General features: G+C 39.1%; 2 protein-coding genes across 2 annotated transcripts; both read right to left on the minus strand.

Moving 5' to 3' along the window:
* Positions 1-3,441: 3,441 nt before the first annotated feature.
* Positions 3,442-9,242, minus strand: ndufa4b (NDUFA4 mitochondrial complex associated b). The gene is made up of 4 exons (XM_058405483.1): positions 9,080-9,242; positions 7,643-7,731; positions 6,369-6,429; positions 3,442-3,819 (listed from the first exon to the last, which is right to left on the minus strand). Exons 1-4 carry the CDS (start codon positions 9,119-9,121, stop codon positions 3,763-3,765), a joined length of 249 nt encoding a protein of 82 aa, XP_058261466.1. The 5' UTR covers positions 9,122-9,242; the 3' UTR covers positions 3,442-3,762.
* Positions 9,243-10,059: 817 nt separating this feature from the next.
* Positions 10,060-18,052, minus strand: rundc3ab (RUN domain containing 3Ab). The gene is made up of 11 exons (XM_058405482.1): positions 17,893-18,052; positions 15,559-15,674; positions 15,128-15,255; positions 14,924-15,009; positions 14,518-14,607; positions 14,132-14,212; positions 13,619-13,784; positions 13,144-13,301; positions 12,736-12,855; positions 12,523-12,632; positions 10,060-11,277 (listed from the first exon to the last, which is right to left on the minus strand). Exons 1-11 carry the CDS (start codon positions 17,970-17,972, stop codon positions 11,135-11,137), a joined length of 1,278 nt encoding a protein of 425 aa, XP_058261465.1. The 5' UTR covers positions 17,973-18,052; the 3' UTR covers positions 10,060-11,134.
* Between the last annotated feature and the right edge of the window lie 1,230 nt (positions 18,053-19,282).

Consider the following 19,282-nt stretch of genomic DNA (forward strand, 5'->3'; position numbering starts at 1 on the left):
CAAACATATGGAACATGTGGGTTATGTCGGTTAAAGTATAAGTGATAAATTAAAGGGGTAATGAAATAAATGTGGTTTTGGTCTAAATAAGTTCTGAAGTTTAGACAGATCAACAACTAATACGTGTTAAAATTAAAACTTGTGACTCATAGGCTGTATGAAGGCCACAGAAAGGTGGAGCTGTTTTTCAGGGGGAAAAATTAGTGAACGTCAAAACAATCCATAGAAAAATAGAGCCCAGCAAGTTTAGGCAGCTGGGCTAGAAAGTATATATACTGGGGGATTTGTGAAGGGGGGTGTGCTTGACTGCATCGATTCATGAATCTGTGTATTTGAGTGCCATTTCCGGTTATATTTTTTAATAAAACCGGTTGCTTCTTCTCATCTAAGCCTGGAGGAGTGCTTTATTTCTTTGTTTTTGTCCTGCATTTTTGATCTGAACTATAAGACTCTTTGATAATATTGGTAATTGAAAAAGGCTCTAGAACCACCCTGAAGTGTCCACCCGGAGAGGGGATCTGGGTTCCGACATTATTATATATAATATAATATATAATAGAATTGAATTAAACATATTTCTCTATGATATGTTAGGCTTTTTGGGAATGAGCTCTTTCTGATGTGTACTATGGAGTGGAATCTGGGATTTGGCCATCTGTAATTTCTTACACCTTGCAAATCCTTTCAGTATATACAGTGGTGAAGGATGTGGCTATTTTAAGAAGTGTCTGTGATTTCTTGAGGAGTCATTAAGTCATAAGGAAATTTCAACAAAGCTAACCAGCCTGCATGCCACAGACATGTGGCTACAATGTTGTCTTAAGAAACAAACAATTAATTGACGTAAGTTGCAGTGCAAAGTTTTGCAGTGCAAGGTTTGCCGTTAGTATTCTTTTTACATTGAATATTTTCACACATAATACCTATAGCACTTCAAATTAAGTTTGTGTGTCAGTCTTTGATGTGCTGTACATACATACGTCACTCTCAAGGAACTAATTGGGAAAAAGGCCCCTAGGAGAAAACATGTCTCCTACAGTGAGAAAGATTTATATCTCAAGAAGAATATCCTTGCATTCCCTGCTCCTCCTTTATCTGCAGGCTGCTAACTGACCAGCCCTTAGGAGGGTCCTTTGGGTGGACCTATCCTGTACAACACTACCGTGAGAGACATTATTTTGGGAGAAATAGAAATCATACTCGAATAATAAAAAATAATATGGTTATATATGTATATGGGTGTATATGCTTCCCCAACAACAAACCCTGGGTCACCAAAGACATTAAAGCCGCTCTCAATGATAAAAAGAGGGCTTTTAAGTCTGGAGACAGAGAGGAAGTTAAGAGGGCTCAAAGACTGCTGTCGGTCAAAATAAGGGAGGGAAAAGAGATGTACAGGAGGAAACTGGAAAAGAGTCTGCAGAATAATAACATGACGGAGGTGTGGAGAGGCATGAGGACAATCACTGGCTACAAGACCAGCAGCCAGGTGACGGAAAGTAATATTGGTTATGCAAATGAGCTTAATCTATTCTTCAATAGATTTGATGTCAAGCCTCAGATGCAACCGTCCCTCTGCCCCATTACATGTTCACCAGTTCATCCCCCTCAGGTAGTGGCTACTATTCCAGATTCCTCTGGAACCATCACCATCTCAGTAGATCAAGTGAGAAGGGAACTAAACAGGCTTCACCCCTCAAAGGCAGCGGGCCCAGATGGAATCAGTCCGAGAATACTGAAAGCCTGTGCCTTGCAACTTTGTGGAATACTCCAGAACATCTTCAACTTAAGCCTGTATCTGGGGAGGGTTCCAGTTCTATGGAAAACATCATGCCTAGTACCGGTACCTAAGGTTGCACGGCCCTGTGCCCATAATGATTACAGGCCTGTAGCGCTGACCTCTCATTTGATGAAAGCTTTTGAGAGACTGATCCTCAGTTCCATGCAACCCCTCGTCAAACCCTTCCTTGATCCCCTACAGTTTGCATACCAGCCTCAACTTGGAGTGGATGATGCCATTATACATCTGCTTCACCGCACCTACACCCACCGAGAGAAACCGGGGAGCTCTGTGAGGTTTATGTTTTTCGACTTCTCAAGTGCTTTCAACACCATCAGGCCCACCCTACTTGGAGAGAAGTTGAAGAACATGAATGTGTGCACTCATCTGGTTTCATGGATTATGGACTACCTCACTGGACATCCCCAGTACGTCCGAATTCAGAACTGTGTGTCTGACACCGTGATCTGCAGCACTGGTGCTCCTCAGGGAACAGTTCTTTCTCCCTTCCTCTTCACCCCGTATACATCAGATTTCAGACTCAACTCGGAATCCTGCCATCTTCAGAAATTCTCTGATGACTCTGTGATTGTCGGATGTATCCAAGAAGGTAACACCTTAGAGTATCAGACAGCAGTGGACAACTTTGTCGCCTGGTGTGAACTCAACCATCTACAGCTGAATTTTGGGAAAACAAAGGAACTGGTAGTGGACTTTAGAAAATCCAGAACCCCAGCCTCTCCTTTGTCTGTCCTTGGAGAGAAAGTTGAGATTGTTGAGGATTAAAAATACCTGGGAGTCCACATTGACAACAAATTGGACTGGACACTAAACTCAACAGCGCTCTACAAGAAAGGACAGAGTAGGCTGTATTTCCTGAGGAGGCTCAGGTCCTTCAACGTCTGCAACACCATACTGCGGATGTTCTACGAGTCTGTGGTGTCTAGTGTCATTTTCTATGCAGCGGTCTGTTGGGGATGTAACATGAAGGTGGCAGAGAGAAATAAACTGGACAAACTAATCAGGAGGGCTCTGTACTTGGCATGGAGCTGGACCCAGTTCACGTTGTTGTTGAGAAAAGAATGCTGTCAAAACTCCATTCAATCCTGGACAATCCTTCTCATCCACTACACAGTGTGCTGGTTAATCAGAAGAGCACATTCAGCCAGAGACTGATCACTGCCAAGTGTAGCACTGAGCACTTTAGGAAAGCTTTCATCCCTGTGGCAATAAAACTGTACAATTCCTCCCTTTAAGAGTTGGGACATTTTCTTTTTCATGCGCAATAGTGCTTTAGTAATTATAGGCCTTTTCATGCACATTACCATTTTTATTTTTTTTCCAATAATGTACAAACAACTACCATTATCACCTAATTACAATCCTTGTGTGCAATATTACAGCACTACACTAGTATTTGTACAGTATTTGTGTAGTATTTGTACAGAATTTGTATTTATTTATTCTTTTTTTTTACAGTTTATAAAACAGTGTATATATTTCTTTCTTTTTCTCTTATATTTTATTTTCATATTTTATATTTCTTTCTTTTTCTCTTATAATTTTATTTTCATTAGAGCAACTGTAACATGGCAAAGGAATTTCCCCCTGGGATTAATGAAGTTCTCTGAATCTTGAATCTGAATAATTTACACAAGATGTTTAGGTTCAATAAATTTTTTATTTTTATTTATTGATGTGGTATTTCTAAAGAGACAGCATGTGGGAGTGTGGAGGCCTGGCTAACACAAACTGAAAAATATTAAATTATATATAAAAACATTTCCAGACAGAAACATTTCTGTTTAAGAATCACAATAAATATTTTTTTTTAATTAAATTTAGTTAAAAACCAGAGTGTTTCTGTATGAATGTTTACAATAGGTATGAAAGCATCATGAATGTTCCATTCCTTTTTCAGATGTGTGACTCAGAAGCTCTTGGACTTCCCACTATGCCATTAATATAATCCCAGGGCAGGCTTAGAAGTCAGGCCTGTCCTTCTTCAGCTTGCTGTAGTCCATGTTCACTGTGAAAAGCTGTAAAAAAAAAATAATAATAATAATATTTTCTCCATCATTAAGAATAAGATAATGTCGTTGATGTGATAACCAACTTGTATTTTCGTTTGTGGCTGATATTGTATCAGAAGCTGCATTACAAATCTGTCTGTGTATATTATCTGTTCAGTAGCCAGGAAAAAATGGTTACATCTGCAATTACATACAGTAAGGACTACATTTAGGAATAAGCTATTACAGCAATTTCCTAGAACTTTATAAAGCAGAATCAGGAAAAGGCAGGAAAAAAACAAAAAAAGGAGATGCCAAAATAGTGTAATCAAACAAAGAAAACATGAAAAAAATAAAATGAAAAGGTGAACTTGCTCCCAAAATGTAAACTTTTTCACTATAATGTTTTCTTTTACATCATGTGGACATTTACATTTACTGGCCTTATCTAAAGCGACGTACAAAAATGCTTTGAGGTCTCTATCAATGAATACACTGATACTGGTTCACTTTGGTAGACTAAGAATATCCTCAGTCCAAGGAGGTCATAACAACAAGAAACTGTTTTTTTAATATATAAAACAAGCAGCAGTTTAAGTGGTAGCTTAGTGGTTAAGGTGTTGGACTACTGACTGGAAGGTTGTGAGTTTGAATCCCAGGTCCACCAAGCTACCTCTGAATGGGCACTTGAGCAAGGCCATTAACCCTCAATTGCTCAGTAAGATTCTGGGCCACTGAGTTCCCTTTCGAGGAAACTTAACGCTGCATCATGACTGACGCTATGGGAAAGCTTTATTGCAAAGTGAATACTCGCCAATAAGTCCACATAAGGGCATCTACGTCACATTACTCCAGCTTCTTTGACTTCAGGAAGCACTCTGTTTGTGTGTCAATTGTTTTTCCTGTCTGTGTAGACTTGCACTTGCTTTGCCCAGTAAGGGCCCTGAGAACTTATGTCCGTCGCTCAAACTCGTGGCATAAGTCCTCCTCCCTGTTCGTCTGTTTTGGGAGCCAGAACAGGGGCAATCTGGACTTCAAGCAGCGCTTCACACACTGGGAAGTATATATATACACTATATCGCCAGAAGTATTCGCTCACCTGCCTTGACTCGCATATGAACTTAAGTGACATCCCATTCCTAATCCACAGGGTTCAATATGACGTCGGTCCACCCTTTGCAGCTATAACAGCTTCAACTCTTCTGGGAAGGCTGTCCACAAGGTTTAGGAGTGTGTTTATGGGAATTTTTGACCATTCTTCCAGAAGCGCATTTGTGAGGTCACACACTGATGTTGGACGAGAAGGCCTGGCTCTCAGTCTCCGCTCTAATTCATCCCAAAGGTGTTCTATCGGGTTGAGGTCAGGACTCTGTGCAGGCCAGTCAAGTTCATCCACACCAGACTCTGTCATCCATGTCTTTATGGACCTTGCTTTGTGCACTGGTGCACAGTCATGTTGGAAGAGGAAGGGGCCAGCTCCAAACTGTTCCCACAAAGTTGGGAGCATGGAATTGTCCAAAATGTCTTGGTATGCTGAAGCATTCAGAGTTCCTTTCACTGGAACTAAGGGGCCAAGCCCAGCTCCTGAAAAACAACCCCACACCATAATCCCCCCTCCACCAAACTTTACACTTGGCACAGTGCAGTCAGACAAGTACCGTTCTCCTGGCAACCGCCAAACCCAGACTCGTCCATCAGATTGCCAGATGGAGAAGCGCGATTCGTCACTCCAGAGAACGCGTCTCCACTGCTCTAGAGTCCAGTGGCGGCGTGCTTTACACCACTGCATCCGACGCTTTGCATTGCACTTGGTGATGTATGGCTTGGATGCAGCTGCTCGGCCATGGAAACCCATTCCATGAAGCTCTCTGCGCACTGTTCTTGAGCTAATCTGAAGGCCACATGAAGTTTGGAGGTCTGTAGCGATTGACTCTGCAGAAAGTTGGCGACCTCTTCACACTATGCGCCTCAGCATCCGCTGACCCCGCTCCGTCAGTTTACGTGGCCTACCACTTCGTGGCTGAGTTGCTGTCGTTCCCAAACACTTCCACGTTCTTATAATACAGCTGACAGTTGACTGTGGAATATTTAGGAGCGAGGAAATTTCACGACTGGATTTGTTGCACAGGTGGCATCCTATCACAGTTCCACGCTGGAATTCACTGAGCTCCTGAGAGCGACCCATTCTTTCACAAATGTTTGTAAAAACAGTCTGCATGCCTAGGTGCTTGATTTTATACACCTGTGGCCATGGAAGTGATTGGAACACCTGATTCTGATTATTTGGATGGGTGAGCGAATACTTTTGGCAATATAGTGTATATATATATATATATTCTTTCTCAAACACCAATGATTTTTTAAATTAACACCATCATTAACGCTAATACTGTACTCTGTAGTGCACGTGTGTAGTATATTTATGTTAATTAGAAAGAAGGCACTGAGTTAAATACATAATGTCAGAAATTTGTTTTAAATGGCTGTTCTACTTTAAGTAAAGGTTTTATCCTTGGCTTTGTACATGACTTGACAAATTTAAAGTTTTAATTAAAGTTTACCCACTCCCTCTTCACCTTGTATTGATCGTTAGGTCCAAGCTTGTTCCAGGGTTCAGGGTTATTGGTCCGATCCCACCTGTGGTGCAGATTGTGTGGTTATAAACTTGATGTTATGAAGCATAATAAGCAAAATTCAGAAAGTACTAGGGCTGTCAACATTACCGCATTAATGCATGTGATTAATACAAAATCCTTATCACGTTAAAATAATTTAACGCAAACAAAGACAACACACAAAGGTGGTCATTAATGTAATTTGCGTCACACAGATGATATTGGGGGTCGGGAGCTTATTAGTCTAATGCCGAGACTGCACAACTGCACACACTGCACAACTTTTCAGTCGCAGACTAGCTTTGCAAAATCAAGGCAAAGTGAAGGCCGTGCACGCGAGTGACAATCGCGCAGTGTGAATGACCAAACACTCGATCTGAGCCGATGAGTCCCGTGAAATATTTGGCATGCTAAATATCTGGACCAGTTGGTGAGCAGTACTAAATGAGTTCTGACTGAAAAACACCTCGGCGATGACCTACAGTCAATGAGAGAGCGAGATACAGGGCAGCGGTCAGTTTGGGGAGGAGTTATAGACCTTAATATTAGCAAGCACGGCTTCAGTTAAAGCACAATATTATAGTTTAATAGAGTTTATAGGTTTTTATCAGAAGAAAATGTCTTAAATATACTTATATCAAAATTAATAAGCTTTACAATAGCATCAAAAAGAAATAAAGCAGAAACATTAGCTTGATCAGCAGCAGCACAAGGCAAAATTATTCATACAGTACAGTTATGCAGAACACACAATCCATGTTCAATCCAATCCATATTATTTCACGCATACGTTCAGTTGTGAAACGCAGTTTGTGGACCAGACAAAGCTGTTGCAGTGTGAAACCTCCTGTCGCAGATCCATTGTGCAATGTGAACACAGCAGCGACTGAATGCTACCACAAATGCACATCTGTGTGTGCATACACTGTAATGAAGAACTGGCCTACCATCGAAGCTCATCGAGTTTAAAATATCATTTAAAAGCAAAACACATCACAGGTTTTACTAGGAAACCGACGAGTAGCAAACCAAACCGACATGTTAAACAAAAAAAAAAAGTGCATGTTTAATTTCATCGCAGTTAATCACACAAAAAGGGTGCGATTAATCACGACTGAAATATTTAATCTAGTGACAGCCCTAGAACATACACAATGTCTTTTTTCCCCAAAAGGAAAGTAGGTTTGCTGTAAAATATTTTTTTTGAACATCTAATCAACTGTTAAAGCACTCACGAGCAGTCTGGGTTCTTGAGGGCCAAGCGGCAGAGATAAAGCATGGACATTGTTGCTCCACCACCGATGAATACAAATAGAGGGATCAACTACAACAGAAACAGAATAAGAATTTATCTCTATCACCATAATTTGTGAAATGGCTTAATTACATAGTTGTGAAATAAGGTAAAAGGCATAAAAGTAAAAAAAAAAAAAAAAAGAACCATAACACAGCCAGGGGTGGCAAAACATAAACACTAGCAAAGTGAATGAGGCAATAAACATGTGCTGACAAACGGATGCAAGACAATGAAAAATTAGAAACAGAAACTTTATCTAGGCTAACACAAAACAGCAAGACACAAGTTGCCACTGTTGGGCCCTTGAGCAAGGCCCTTAACCATCTCTGCTCCAGGGGTGCTGTATCATGGCTGACCCTGCGCTCTGACCCCAACCTCCAAGTATGGGATATGTGAAGAAAGAATTTCACTGTGCTGTAAAGTATATGTGACAAATAAAGGCCATTTCCTATTTCACAACGAATGAAGTTAAAACACGTGTGCAAGGTTGCCCTCTGGTGGTTTGATGGGGAAATGTCCAGAGTAGCCATGACAATAGATCTAATTCAATTTATTGAATATGATTGATCGGTATTGATTAATGTTCGATTGAAGTGTTTTGTACCTTAGCTGTGCAAATTTGAAGATCCCATTGTTTTCATTTTTTTCAAAAGTACAGTACAATAGGTAGCTGTAACATTGGCTTTCTTTTATTTATTTATTTTTATACAACCTCACTGTTTTGTGTTTGTTTTATATATATTTTTTTTTATTATTGTTGTTGTATGTCCCGGCTCAGAGAACTATATTCAAAAACGTATATATTAACAAGAAATTTCTGTATGAGAAATGTCAGAGGGCGCATATTCGTTCACTGCCATTATTCACCAATTCATGTGTGTATTATTAGTCGAAAGAGTGCATAGGTATGTTCCCAATTATTTCCCTATTAGATCCATACACACCTCCTAGTGTATAGAAGCTATTATTTCATAATAATATACACAGTTCACTTATTACAATATTATGAGGGATATAACGCTGAAAAAAAACTTCAAAAACGTTTGGAGAAATTGTGCAATAGGTAAGGCACTAATAATAGAGCCTGTAGTTCCTGTATGTAGGTTGTACGGTACATTTGTGACACGGCCCTGTGCTTTTCCGCATTGCAGTTCCGAACCGTTACACACGTGAAAACAAAAATATTAGAGATTTGAGATTGATTTGTCCAATCTAACGTATTTTATCATTAAATCTGATGAAAAATAAAATAGGTTGCATGTATTATTTCAAAACAAATCAAAGACTACCCATGAATAATCGAAACGCTCCAATGTCAGTAAGGTTGATTGAAAAAATCCTCAAAAATCCCCCTCAGAGAATAAAATGTACTTACAGCCGGGTGAGTCCTCAGCTGTTTTGACACCAGTTTTAGCATCCTGTATATATCCTGAGTATATCGCCTGTATATTAATAATAAAGGATGTCTTCAGCCCTGCGATGTGAATGGGAGCTCGTCCTGGTGCGTTGCTACAGGAGTGCGGAGTCGACTCACTGTGAACTGAATCTCATCATCTAAATGCCTGCAGTCGATTCTTCATTTCAGTCGCTTATTCAAGTGCATTGAACAACTTTTTTTGTTTGTCTGTTTTAAAAGAGAAATTAATTTATCATAGTCATTTTTGGAAGGGCGGATTAACAAGTTTTATTATCCTTATGGGAAAATTATGTACACACCAACCTTAACAATGTCTTCATGTAGCTTGCTTTGTGCACAGAGGGTTTTGTCATGCTGGAACAGATTTGGGTATCTTAGTTGTGTGAAGGGACGTGCATAGAAAGATTCTGTGCCTCCAAATTTGTGGACAACAATGTAAGAAAGGCAGTCATATGGGTGTGATGGTCAGGTGTAGATATATTTTTGGCCACATAGACTAGCTTTGGCAGTAAGCTTAGGCTCACTGTCCTTTTCAGCTATGACTACTTGAGCGATGATGATGACTGCTGCAGTGTAGACAGCAGCAACAGTGAAGACAGCACCTATTGGAAATTGAACCTCTGCCCCGTTAGAAAGGCTCTTGCAGACTGGATCAAGTTTTCTTCTAGGACTGCCTTGTGTTTGGCTTTATCTGTCCATCCTGCCCTCAACCCTGACGAGTTTCCCAGTTTGAAAAGCATCTTTGTAATGTGACGCTTCCCCCACCCTGCCTCAAAATGTAAGATAATGTTCTAACTTGAATAAATTTATTATGCAAGTGACTGTATAAGCAGCTGTCAAAGAGGACAGACAGCTCAGCATATAATGTATGCTGTAAATGAGGACTGACAACATACAATGTACACATACACAATGAACGTGCAATGTGCACAGAAAAAAAAGGGTCCAAAAGAGGCAGTTGTTTTATTGCAGTTAGAACAGGAACAGCTGGGTTTCCACTGGTGCCATAAACATGACTTTACAATATTTAAACAAATAAACATTAGGAATTAGGACTGAACAATTGTCTAATGACAACCTCAAGATCACTCAAACAATGGTTTTAATTAGACTCTTTTAATCCAATGAGTCCTCCTAGTGTTCATAAATAGAGAAAGAACAGATTCTGGTGAGCTAATGAAAAGAAACTGGCAGTTTCATTTGCAGTAGATTATATATATATATATATATATATATATATGTATTGATCCGTAACAGTACAGGTATGCATATTTGTATATGCATCTTTGATTTACGTGGCACAGTAATTGCTGTTACATTTCCATCTTTTGGCAGTTTGTTTTATTATAAATGTAATTGATTAAAGAGGAAAAAGGCAGCTGTTCTAGTTTCTTTTTATGACCACTTAGTAAGATAATGTTATAACCATACATTAAGATATCCTTGTGCATGTTTTTTTTTTTTCTTTTTTCGCAGAAGACTCACTGATTAATTAAAGGGATAAACAAACATGGCAAGTACTAGGTGAGAAAATGTGAAATTGTTTAGCTAGATGTGCGTGTCAGGTGGTTAGGCAGTTGGTGCATAGTCCACAGTCAAGGGAAAGTGTATGGCAAAGACACCCAGAGACACGAGAACAGTCAAACAGGAGGATGGGAACAGTGTAAATAGCAGAAAAGAGGTGAGTCAGTGTAAAATCCCATGCCAATAATTTTGCAGAATATACGACAACAAGTAAGGTTGCCATACTGCATTTAGACTGAACATGGGCATTTATGGCATTTGGCAAACACCCTTATCCAGAGAGACATATATCTCATTTTTTATACAACTGAGCAATTGAGGGTTAAGGACCTTGCTCAAGGGCCAAGCAGCAGTAGCTTGGTGAAACTGAGATTCAAACTTTTGGTCACTAGCCCAATGCCTTAACCACTGAGCTACCACTTCCAAATTATTGTCTGTTGTGTCTTTGGATGACTTTGCTAATTAAAATATAGTTCTGTACGTGTGGTTCTAGCTGGGTGTGAGAGCAGGACTTGGCTCTGCGCTAATGTTCACCAGGCACTCTGTGGACCTCAAACTGGGCAGAGACTTGCAGCTGGGTAAAGAGCTCAGAGAACCACACAGCCCCAAGATGGATGGTGTATAGTCTTTACCTGTGAAGGATGAGAGAAAAGAGAAGGACTTTCATCACTCCTGCCTCATTCAATGCACTTCATCCAGCTGCTTTTACATCCATCAGTCCATTTGTCGAAGTTAAATTTAGACTTTCATTTGAATCTTTTGATATTTCGATTTTTTTGATGACTCATAGGGCTGAAAATATCTTATATTAATAATATGAATAATTTGAATGAATAAATACCACTACACTGCAATCACAAATATGACAAATATGTTGTTTGGTTAATTGATGTTTAACATGCATTCATGCTCAACTGCTTTAGCCATTATAATATTGAGTGCTAAGTATTATTATCCTGTTGCATGACACAAATTCAGCCTAGCTTAAGCTGTTGGACAGTTGACCTCACATGGTGTGTTTGTGGTGATATGCTGTATTGAGTTGATGCCATACTTGGCACTGTGTATGATAACATAATCTCTCCACCGTAGGCTCATCAACACCAAGAATATTGTTCTATAACTTTTTCACATGTACTTTTGCAAACTCTTTTGCAAATATACTACTATATTCTTTTTGAAGAGAATGTACTTTTTCTTAACCACCCTGTAGGCTTCAATGGAAGTGATACTTGTTCAGTATTGTGTGCTGTCAATTAAAATAAACATTTTAAGTATTTACTACATGATGTAGCTCTTGGGTAGTTCTCTAAGCATAAAACAGTCTGACCTTGTACTGAATTTGCTGGGAAGCCCATTCCCAGAAAGACTGGCAACTGTTCTGAAGTCTCTTAAATTGTAAATAAACCTTCTCACCGTAGCATGCTGCAACTTCAAATGGTTTGGAGATGGTCTTATAACCTTCCCAGAATGAGGGAAAGCTACGATTGTTTCTTTGTGGTCATGGCTAATTTCCTTTCTTTTGTCAGGATGTAGACACCTGAGTGTTCCAGAACACCACACTACCATATATTTTAATTTTACAGAGGTAGTCACACTTATTGATGTCTGAACTGTCTTGTGTAGTAAGATTAGTATCACCTACCTGCCAATTACTCTCTTAATGATTGTGAAAGTAGGAAGAGTGTATTTTCATTTATCATTTTTTGAACATCAGAATATATGTCACATATACATTACAGGATATCCCATATATCTCAACTTTGGAGGTTGGGAGTCAGAGCATGGGGTCAGCCATGATACAGTGCCCCTGGAGCAGTGAGGGTTAAGGGCCTTTCTGGTGGATTTTCAGTCTAAAAAGAATCCGAAGGCTTTACCTGTTCTGCACCAAGGCTGGCCATTTGGCTTTCCCTCTGCCTTCTGAGAATCTGAGTCCAAGCTTATGTGTGCTGAGAGAAGCTCGGGACTCTGGAAGCTTCCACTGTGACTGAATCACAAAGAAGTCAAACACATACAAAGTTTCAGAAAGATTGAAACTGGTACACTGGATTTATTATTATCATTGCTATCAGCAGATGGCAGTATCTGACCTGCAATAGAGCTGGCTTTCTTCCTGGTTATTGTAGGTGTGAAGTGATGGCCACTGGTTTACAAGAGGAATAGACATATCCTTAGACAAAGGATGAGCTTCACCTGGAATCAGACTTGTCCTGAGAAATAAAAGCACTATAAATCAGCATATCACATTATGCGTTCCCAGTATACTGTAACATTCTCACAAATATGACATTCAGCCCCCTGAATTAGTACAAACCATGCTGAGAGTTTGAATAACACTATCTGTTACTGAAACAATAGAATGAGTGCATTAGTATAAACTGCACTACTGTCACAGAAAAAAAAAGAAAGTAATCAACACCTTCTGGTTAATCAGTATCCTGAATTCAACTCTGCGGTAGCCTAAGAATATTAAGACAAAAAGACTGCATGTGTCTTACAGCTGCTCCTGTAGCTCCAGAACGACAGACTCCAATTCTCTCTTCTCCTGATGGCTCTGAAGTTGAATCTCTTCCAATTTCTTGGTTAGTTTCTTGTTTTCCATCTCTAGATTCTTCAACTGTGACTCACGCAATCGAACAAGCTCCTCTAGATAGCCCTACACACAAATACACATGCCTAGGTGCTGTAAGTTGCTCCATAGCATGTTCAGATTCTGACTGCTTTGAACAAACATGAGTATGTACCAAACAAAACATTAATGTAGCAGGCATTTGCATTTTTTTTTATATTCATGTTTAAATTGCTCTTCCGCTGCCCCTACTGTCACTTAACGTTTGTCTATTTTTAAACATTGTAATCTCTATCAAAATGCTGTTATATAACAGCAATAAAACACTTGGGGGTGTGCTGTTATAGGAATGGAATCAACTTCCAGTAATTCTACACACAAGTCTCACAAGCCTTTCTGCTCACCTTCTGAGCGTTGACGATCTTGAACCTCTGCTCCATCCTACGACATTTGTTACTCCAGCTTTCTTCGTCCGTGACCAGTGGGATGTAGGGATGCTCAGGAATGCTGTCGTCACTGTTGCTGCTGTCTACACTGCAGCAGTCATCATCATCGCTCAAGTAGTCATAGCTGAAAAGGATAAACAAGTCAGCGTTTCAAGGAGAACAGGAGGAATAATACTCTAAAGTAAGCTGTAAGTGTAGCAGATGACTTTATGAACAAGAACAACAATGATGGGAAAATGTACTTAAAAGATGTATCTAAACCACACAGCAGATTTAACTGGTATTAAATCTGTAAATATTATATTTGCTATATAAAGTAGCACTGTATGACAGTTTATAATGTATAATGCACAGTACATTATTCCCATCATTCTTACAAAATATTTAACAACAATGTACTGAATGGCCATTTCATTAAAAAAAACAAAAGTATGGTAAATGACTGAAAAGCAGTAGTAAACATGAACTCACCTCTGAGTGAACTTCAGATATGGTGTATAATCAATGACTGCGTCCGTCTTTCCATCCAGAGCCTCTCCCTTCAAACAGAAACTGAGAAGACAACTCAAATGAGTGTCACAGGTAATCGCAACACATCGTCAACTGGTAATTTACCTGACTTTTCCTTCAGAGGATGCTGATTCATTTTCTCTAACAGCAGCTCTGACAGTAGTGCGGCTGCAAATCATGGGTTTGTATTAATGAATTAATGTTTGTATTATGTTGTTTCTATTTATAGTAGGAATATCCATAAACTTAATTTACCATAATTAATATCATTATAATTAATTAATTGTCTACAAACTCTGGCCCTTGTGATCCAATGACATCTGTTATTCTGTCGGATCTTGTCTCACCTGAAGTCAATTGCTCCAAGTCCAATTAACATTCCTGTAAGAACACTGGCTTCTTCTCTTAACATGATGGCCCCTTCTTCATAGAACCTCCTGCAGACACACACACACACACAAACACATTTCACACATTTCATTCACAAATTAATTTTCTTTTTTTCTTAATAAGAATTAAAAACATAATTAATGCATGTTTATTCTGTTTAATGCCTTTTCTGTGTTGTTAAAAACTTGAAATGTGTGATTATATAGAAAAGATTATTATTTATTATATATATAATTATTTATTATATAAGTAATTATTCTTATAACTGTATGTTTATAACTGTATCTAGTGCTTATGCTGTACCATATCAGATTTTTTCTATAGTTTTTTGATGTCTGTTTCCATGTATACAGTGAAAAAAACCTGGTAGTGCGGCTGTCTCGCAGTGCTGTGGCGATGTATTCAGACAGACGTTTCTCCATTAGTGCAACTCTTATCCAAGCTCTGCCCTACAGATCACAACAGGGATAACCACAACAATAAAATAGCAAAAGTAATAACACCTATTTTTGTTAATAAGAATTGAAATGCTGAGACTTCTGTCCCACTGGAACTCTTGACCCTCACCTTTGCTCGAGACGAGCTGATGTTCTCCATGTTCTCAATGCTGCTGATGCAGCTGTTCTGCACCTTACTGCAGGCCAGGCGGATGAAGTCCCAGAAACTGCGCTGGCCATCGAACCAGCTCCCTGCTCCTGTTGCAAAGGAAACAAGATATGAGAATTTCTTTTCCACATTTATTGGTTCCACTGCTGTAGCTGAGAAGAAGAATGCTTTAGTCCATGGGGTGTTCAGTCAGAGGGCCGGTGTGGGTGCAGGTTTTCATTCCAACCAAGCAGAAGCCACACCTGTGTCTACTGGAAGCGAAGATCAACTGATTAAACAGGTGGAATCGGGCTCCTGCTTGATTGGTCTGAAAACCTGCACCCACACCAGCCCTTTGCGGATAAGACTGGACACCCGGGGACTAAAGGTTTTTTTTTCTTCCTTTTTTTAACCTTTAAAGCGGTGGCTGAGGATGTGTTCAAGAATGGATGCAAAATTGATGAACTCCTCTGACGAGTCGTCTATTGGTTCTGCCGTATATTTCTCCAGCAAGGTCTTCACTGAAAACCTGCCGCACAAAGACAGCAAGACAATTTCATACACTTTCTGACATGCTATAGTTAGATATTACATTTATGTGTTATGACATATGGCATTGCCATATGTCTGTTGCAAAAACAGCCTGACAGACAAGTGAGGAATAAAACCATTGGGTGTGTCCTCCCTGAAGTTGATAAAAAGAACAGCACATGATACAATTTACATGCCTTTTGTTACAAAACACTAAGGACTGCTTACATTCAATATTAATTGAATGGCTTCTTGTAGAAAACTGCACCATAACAACAATTACACATACTTTTAAGCAGTTTATGTTGAGCGTCTGCCACACAAGACCCTGTGAAGGAAAGGTTACTATATACACAATAATGTATTAGAATGAGCACAACAATAAAAATCTCGCAGAAGTAACTACCTCCCAAGTCAGGCAGTTATCGAAAATTCATATTAATATGAATAAAATCTTGGACACATTAATAGAAAGTGCCATGTTCCTTGCAGCATGTGGCTGTGAATCATCAGTAAACATCTTGATTCACTTCAAATCTAGGAACAGGCTTGGCCATAGAGAAAATGACAGAAATCTGATACTGTGCTGGGACAGCTGCGCAAGAGAGAAATCACAATTACAGCAACACTAGCTAATCATGGACATGTGTCTAGAGCTAGCACACTCCCTGGTGGGTAGCTATCAAATGGTGGAAAAGAGATGGCTGCTGATTAGAATGGAAGTTGGGTAGATGACCAAATTAGGGAAAAAGTTTTTCAATTTTTATCTTTTTTTTTAAATACGAGGGGAAAAGACATCTGACAGTGTAAACCCAGGTCATTACTCTGGTATGACACATTCTGAAAGAAAGTGGCTCTGGTGTCACCTTCAGCTGTCTGTGGTACAACAATGCCCCCTTGAGCACTACACCGGACTGTACCAAGTGAGAAAAACAAAGCAGCCATGTCGGCCTTTCAAATCTGCAAGAAGCTAGAGGGTTAAAACAGTGATGTCTTCTTTCTCTGTAGTAAAATTTATGATTCACACAGGGTGAAATACCAGCTTTAGTCCAGTATATCTAGTAGTATCCAATACTGAGCCACTGACGGCTTACTGGTTTCCCTGGATATGTGCATCTCACTTTATAACTGGGCTTCTATGTCTAATATTGAGCACTACAGATCATACTGCAACCTAAATAATGGTTTCTGCAATAAAAGGTCATTGGAATTCATATCATGAGGACATATTAACATAATAACATAATATTAAAGAACGATATAGCTTGTAAATGTTTTGTCTTTAATGTACTATTTAGCCTGACTATAGATCGAAAATATAGAACAAAGCCCTGAATGGATGAGGGGTTTTATATATATATATATATATATAAAATCCCTCATCCATATATATATATATATATATATATATATATATATATATATATATGTGTGTGTGTTATGTATATTATATATATATATATATATATATATATTATGTGTTTATTTTTACAATAATGATTTAAAAAAAACATCTACAGGAAGTCACAGCTTCCATGTCAGTCTTTTCTCTCAGCTGGTACCGAGAGCTCCGCGCGCGTCCTTTTACCCTGACGGAAGGTTGTCGTTATGGCAACGACCTCATCCGGGAACTAATCATAAATCGCGTCACCAAAAAAGGTCTCTCTCCTTTCAATTTTAATAACGCAATTAACAAGAGATATTTACAACATATGTCCTAATATATATATATATATATATATATATATATATATATATATATATATATATATATATATATATATATATATATATAAATTGTTGTTGCTTAGCCTTAGCCTTTTTTAGCTTACCGTCGGAGGTCTGGTGCTAACCACCGACCACCGAGCAATGATAAATAAGCTACTATTATTATTATTGTTGCTTAGGGAAAAAGGGACGAACGAAACAGGCTAGATAAAGTATATAGGTTATATGTGGAATTCGAATTAACATAGTAAGCATGACGTAGACCAGGTGATGTGGTCACTGTGGCGATTTTTTTGGATTGTTTTCCTGACCTCTATATCCCAATACATCACTATATCTCATGGACACCGGAAGTCGTGCGATTGGAAAATGAGGGGGAAACGGAATGTTTTTTAGGCGCTTTATTGTAGGGATCAAAAAGGTGTATCACGTCCCTGCTAGAGAAATGGTGTACTATGTAGGGTGTTTATTAAAGTTTATTAACGCACCTGCACACGGTGATCAGGTTCTTCCGTTCCACTGCCACGTTCCTCGAGCCGCCTTTCTTGGCGTGCGCGCCCATCGCCATCGCGGTGCGAGCGCGTGCGTTTCGCGAAAGAGGACGGCGGCACCCGGCGCCGCTGTCCGTTCAGCACCACGGCCGGCCGCGGAACCGGAAGCGGAAAAAGCCCCTCCCTTCCGCTCTGCGTCATGTACGCAACATTCAGCAGAGCATCACCTTCTAAATACACGGTTCATCTGCTTCATTATATGGAGTTTATTATTTAAACATTCCATTTTGGGTTTTTTTTGTATTAAAAGTTGATTTTGTTTGTTTATATAGTAAAACTAGAATTTTAGTTTTGTTTACAACAAGCTGTAGTTTACTTTTTGCCTTCAACAGAGAGAATAAAGACAGCTGTTTACAGTTGCATTAAATTAAATTAAATTAAATTAAATTAAATTAAATTAAATTAAATTAAATTAAATTCTGTGCCTTTCTGTGTGGAGTTTGCATGTTCTCCCTGTGCCTGTGTGTTTACTCCGGGTACTCCGGTTTCCTCCCACAGTTCAAAAACATGTACATTAGGTGGATTGGTCATTCTAAGTTGCTCATAGGAGTGAGTGTGAGTGTGTGGTTGTCTGTCTATATGTGTGGCTCTGTGATGGACTGGTGACCTGTCCAGGGTGTACCCCTGCCTTTCGCCCAATGTGTGCTGGGATAGGCTCCAGCAGATCCCTTGACCCTAATTATGAATAAAGCAGGTACAGAAAATGGATAAATGGATGGATAAAAAGTATGACATGGCATTCATTTATGAATAAAACACTGTAATCACTGTGGTATAAAAGGTATTAAACCCTTGGGATGTGCTAATATAGGAAAATAATCCATTTTGATGTGTAACACTATCGGTGTGACTGATTTTTATTCCCATATTTCTTGCTTGTAGCACAGGCATGCTTTCGGTGACAATTAACTGAAAGGATATGGGTCTCTTACTTACTGCTTAACATATTTCTTTGGATTGCACCAAAAGTAAGCATCCAAATGTGTTATTTTTCAGTATGGAGAGATGTAGTTCAAGGGATGAGATCCTTATCTGGGACATAACATAATCCAAAAACTGTCTAATGAAACTCAGCTGACTTTTGGATGTTAATTTTAGACTGCCACAAATGAAAGCTGCCACATCTAACAGGACTTTTTAAGATGTCAGAACATATTTCACCTTCAATGCTAGTGAAATACAAATAGAAGCCTAGCTAGAACGAACCCTAAAACATGTCATATTGGTTATTGCAAAGAGACGTCATAAAAGTGTTTCATTATTCTATATGATCTCCACTTTATCCAGTGTACATTTTTATCTTAGCAAGTGTCTGGATTTCTCTAGA

This window comes from Hemibagrus wyckioides, linkage group LG13 (genome assembly GCF_019097595.1).
Source record: "Hemibagrus wyckioides isolate EC202008001 linkage group LG13, SWU_Hwy_1.0, whole genome shotgun sequence".
Lineage (NCBI taxonomy): Eukaryota > Metazoa > Chordata > Actinopteri > Siluriformes > Bagridae > Hemibagrus > Hemibagrus wyckioides.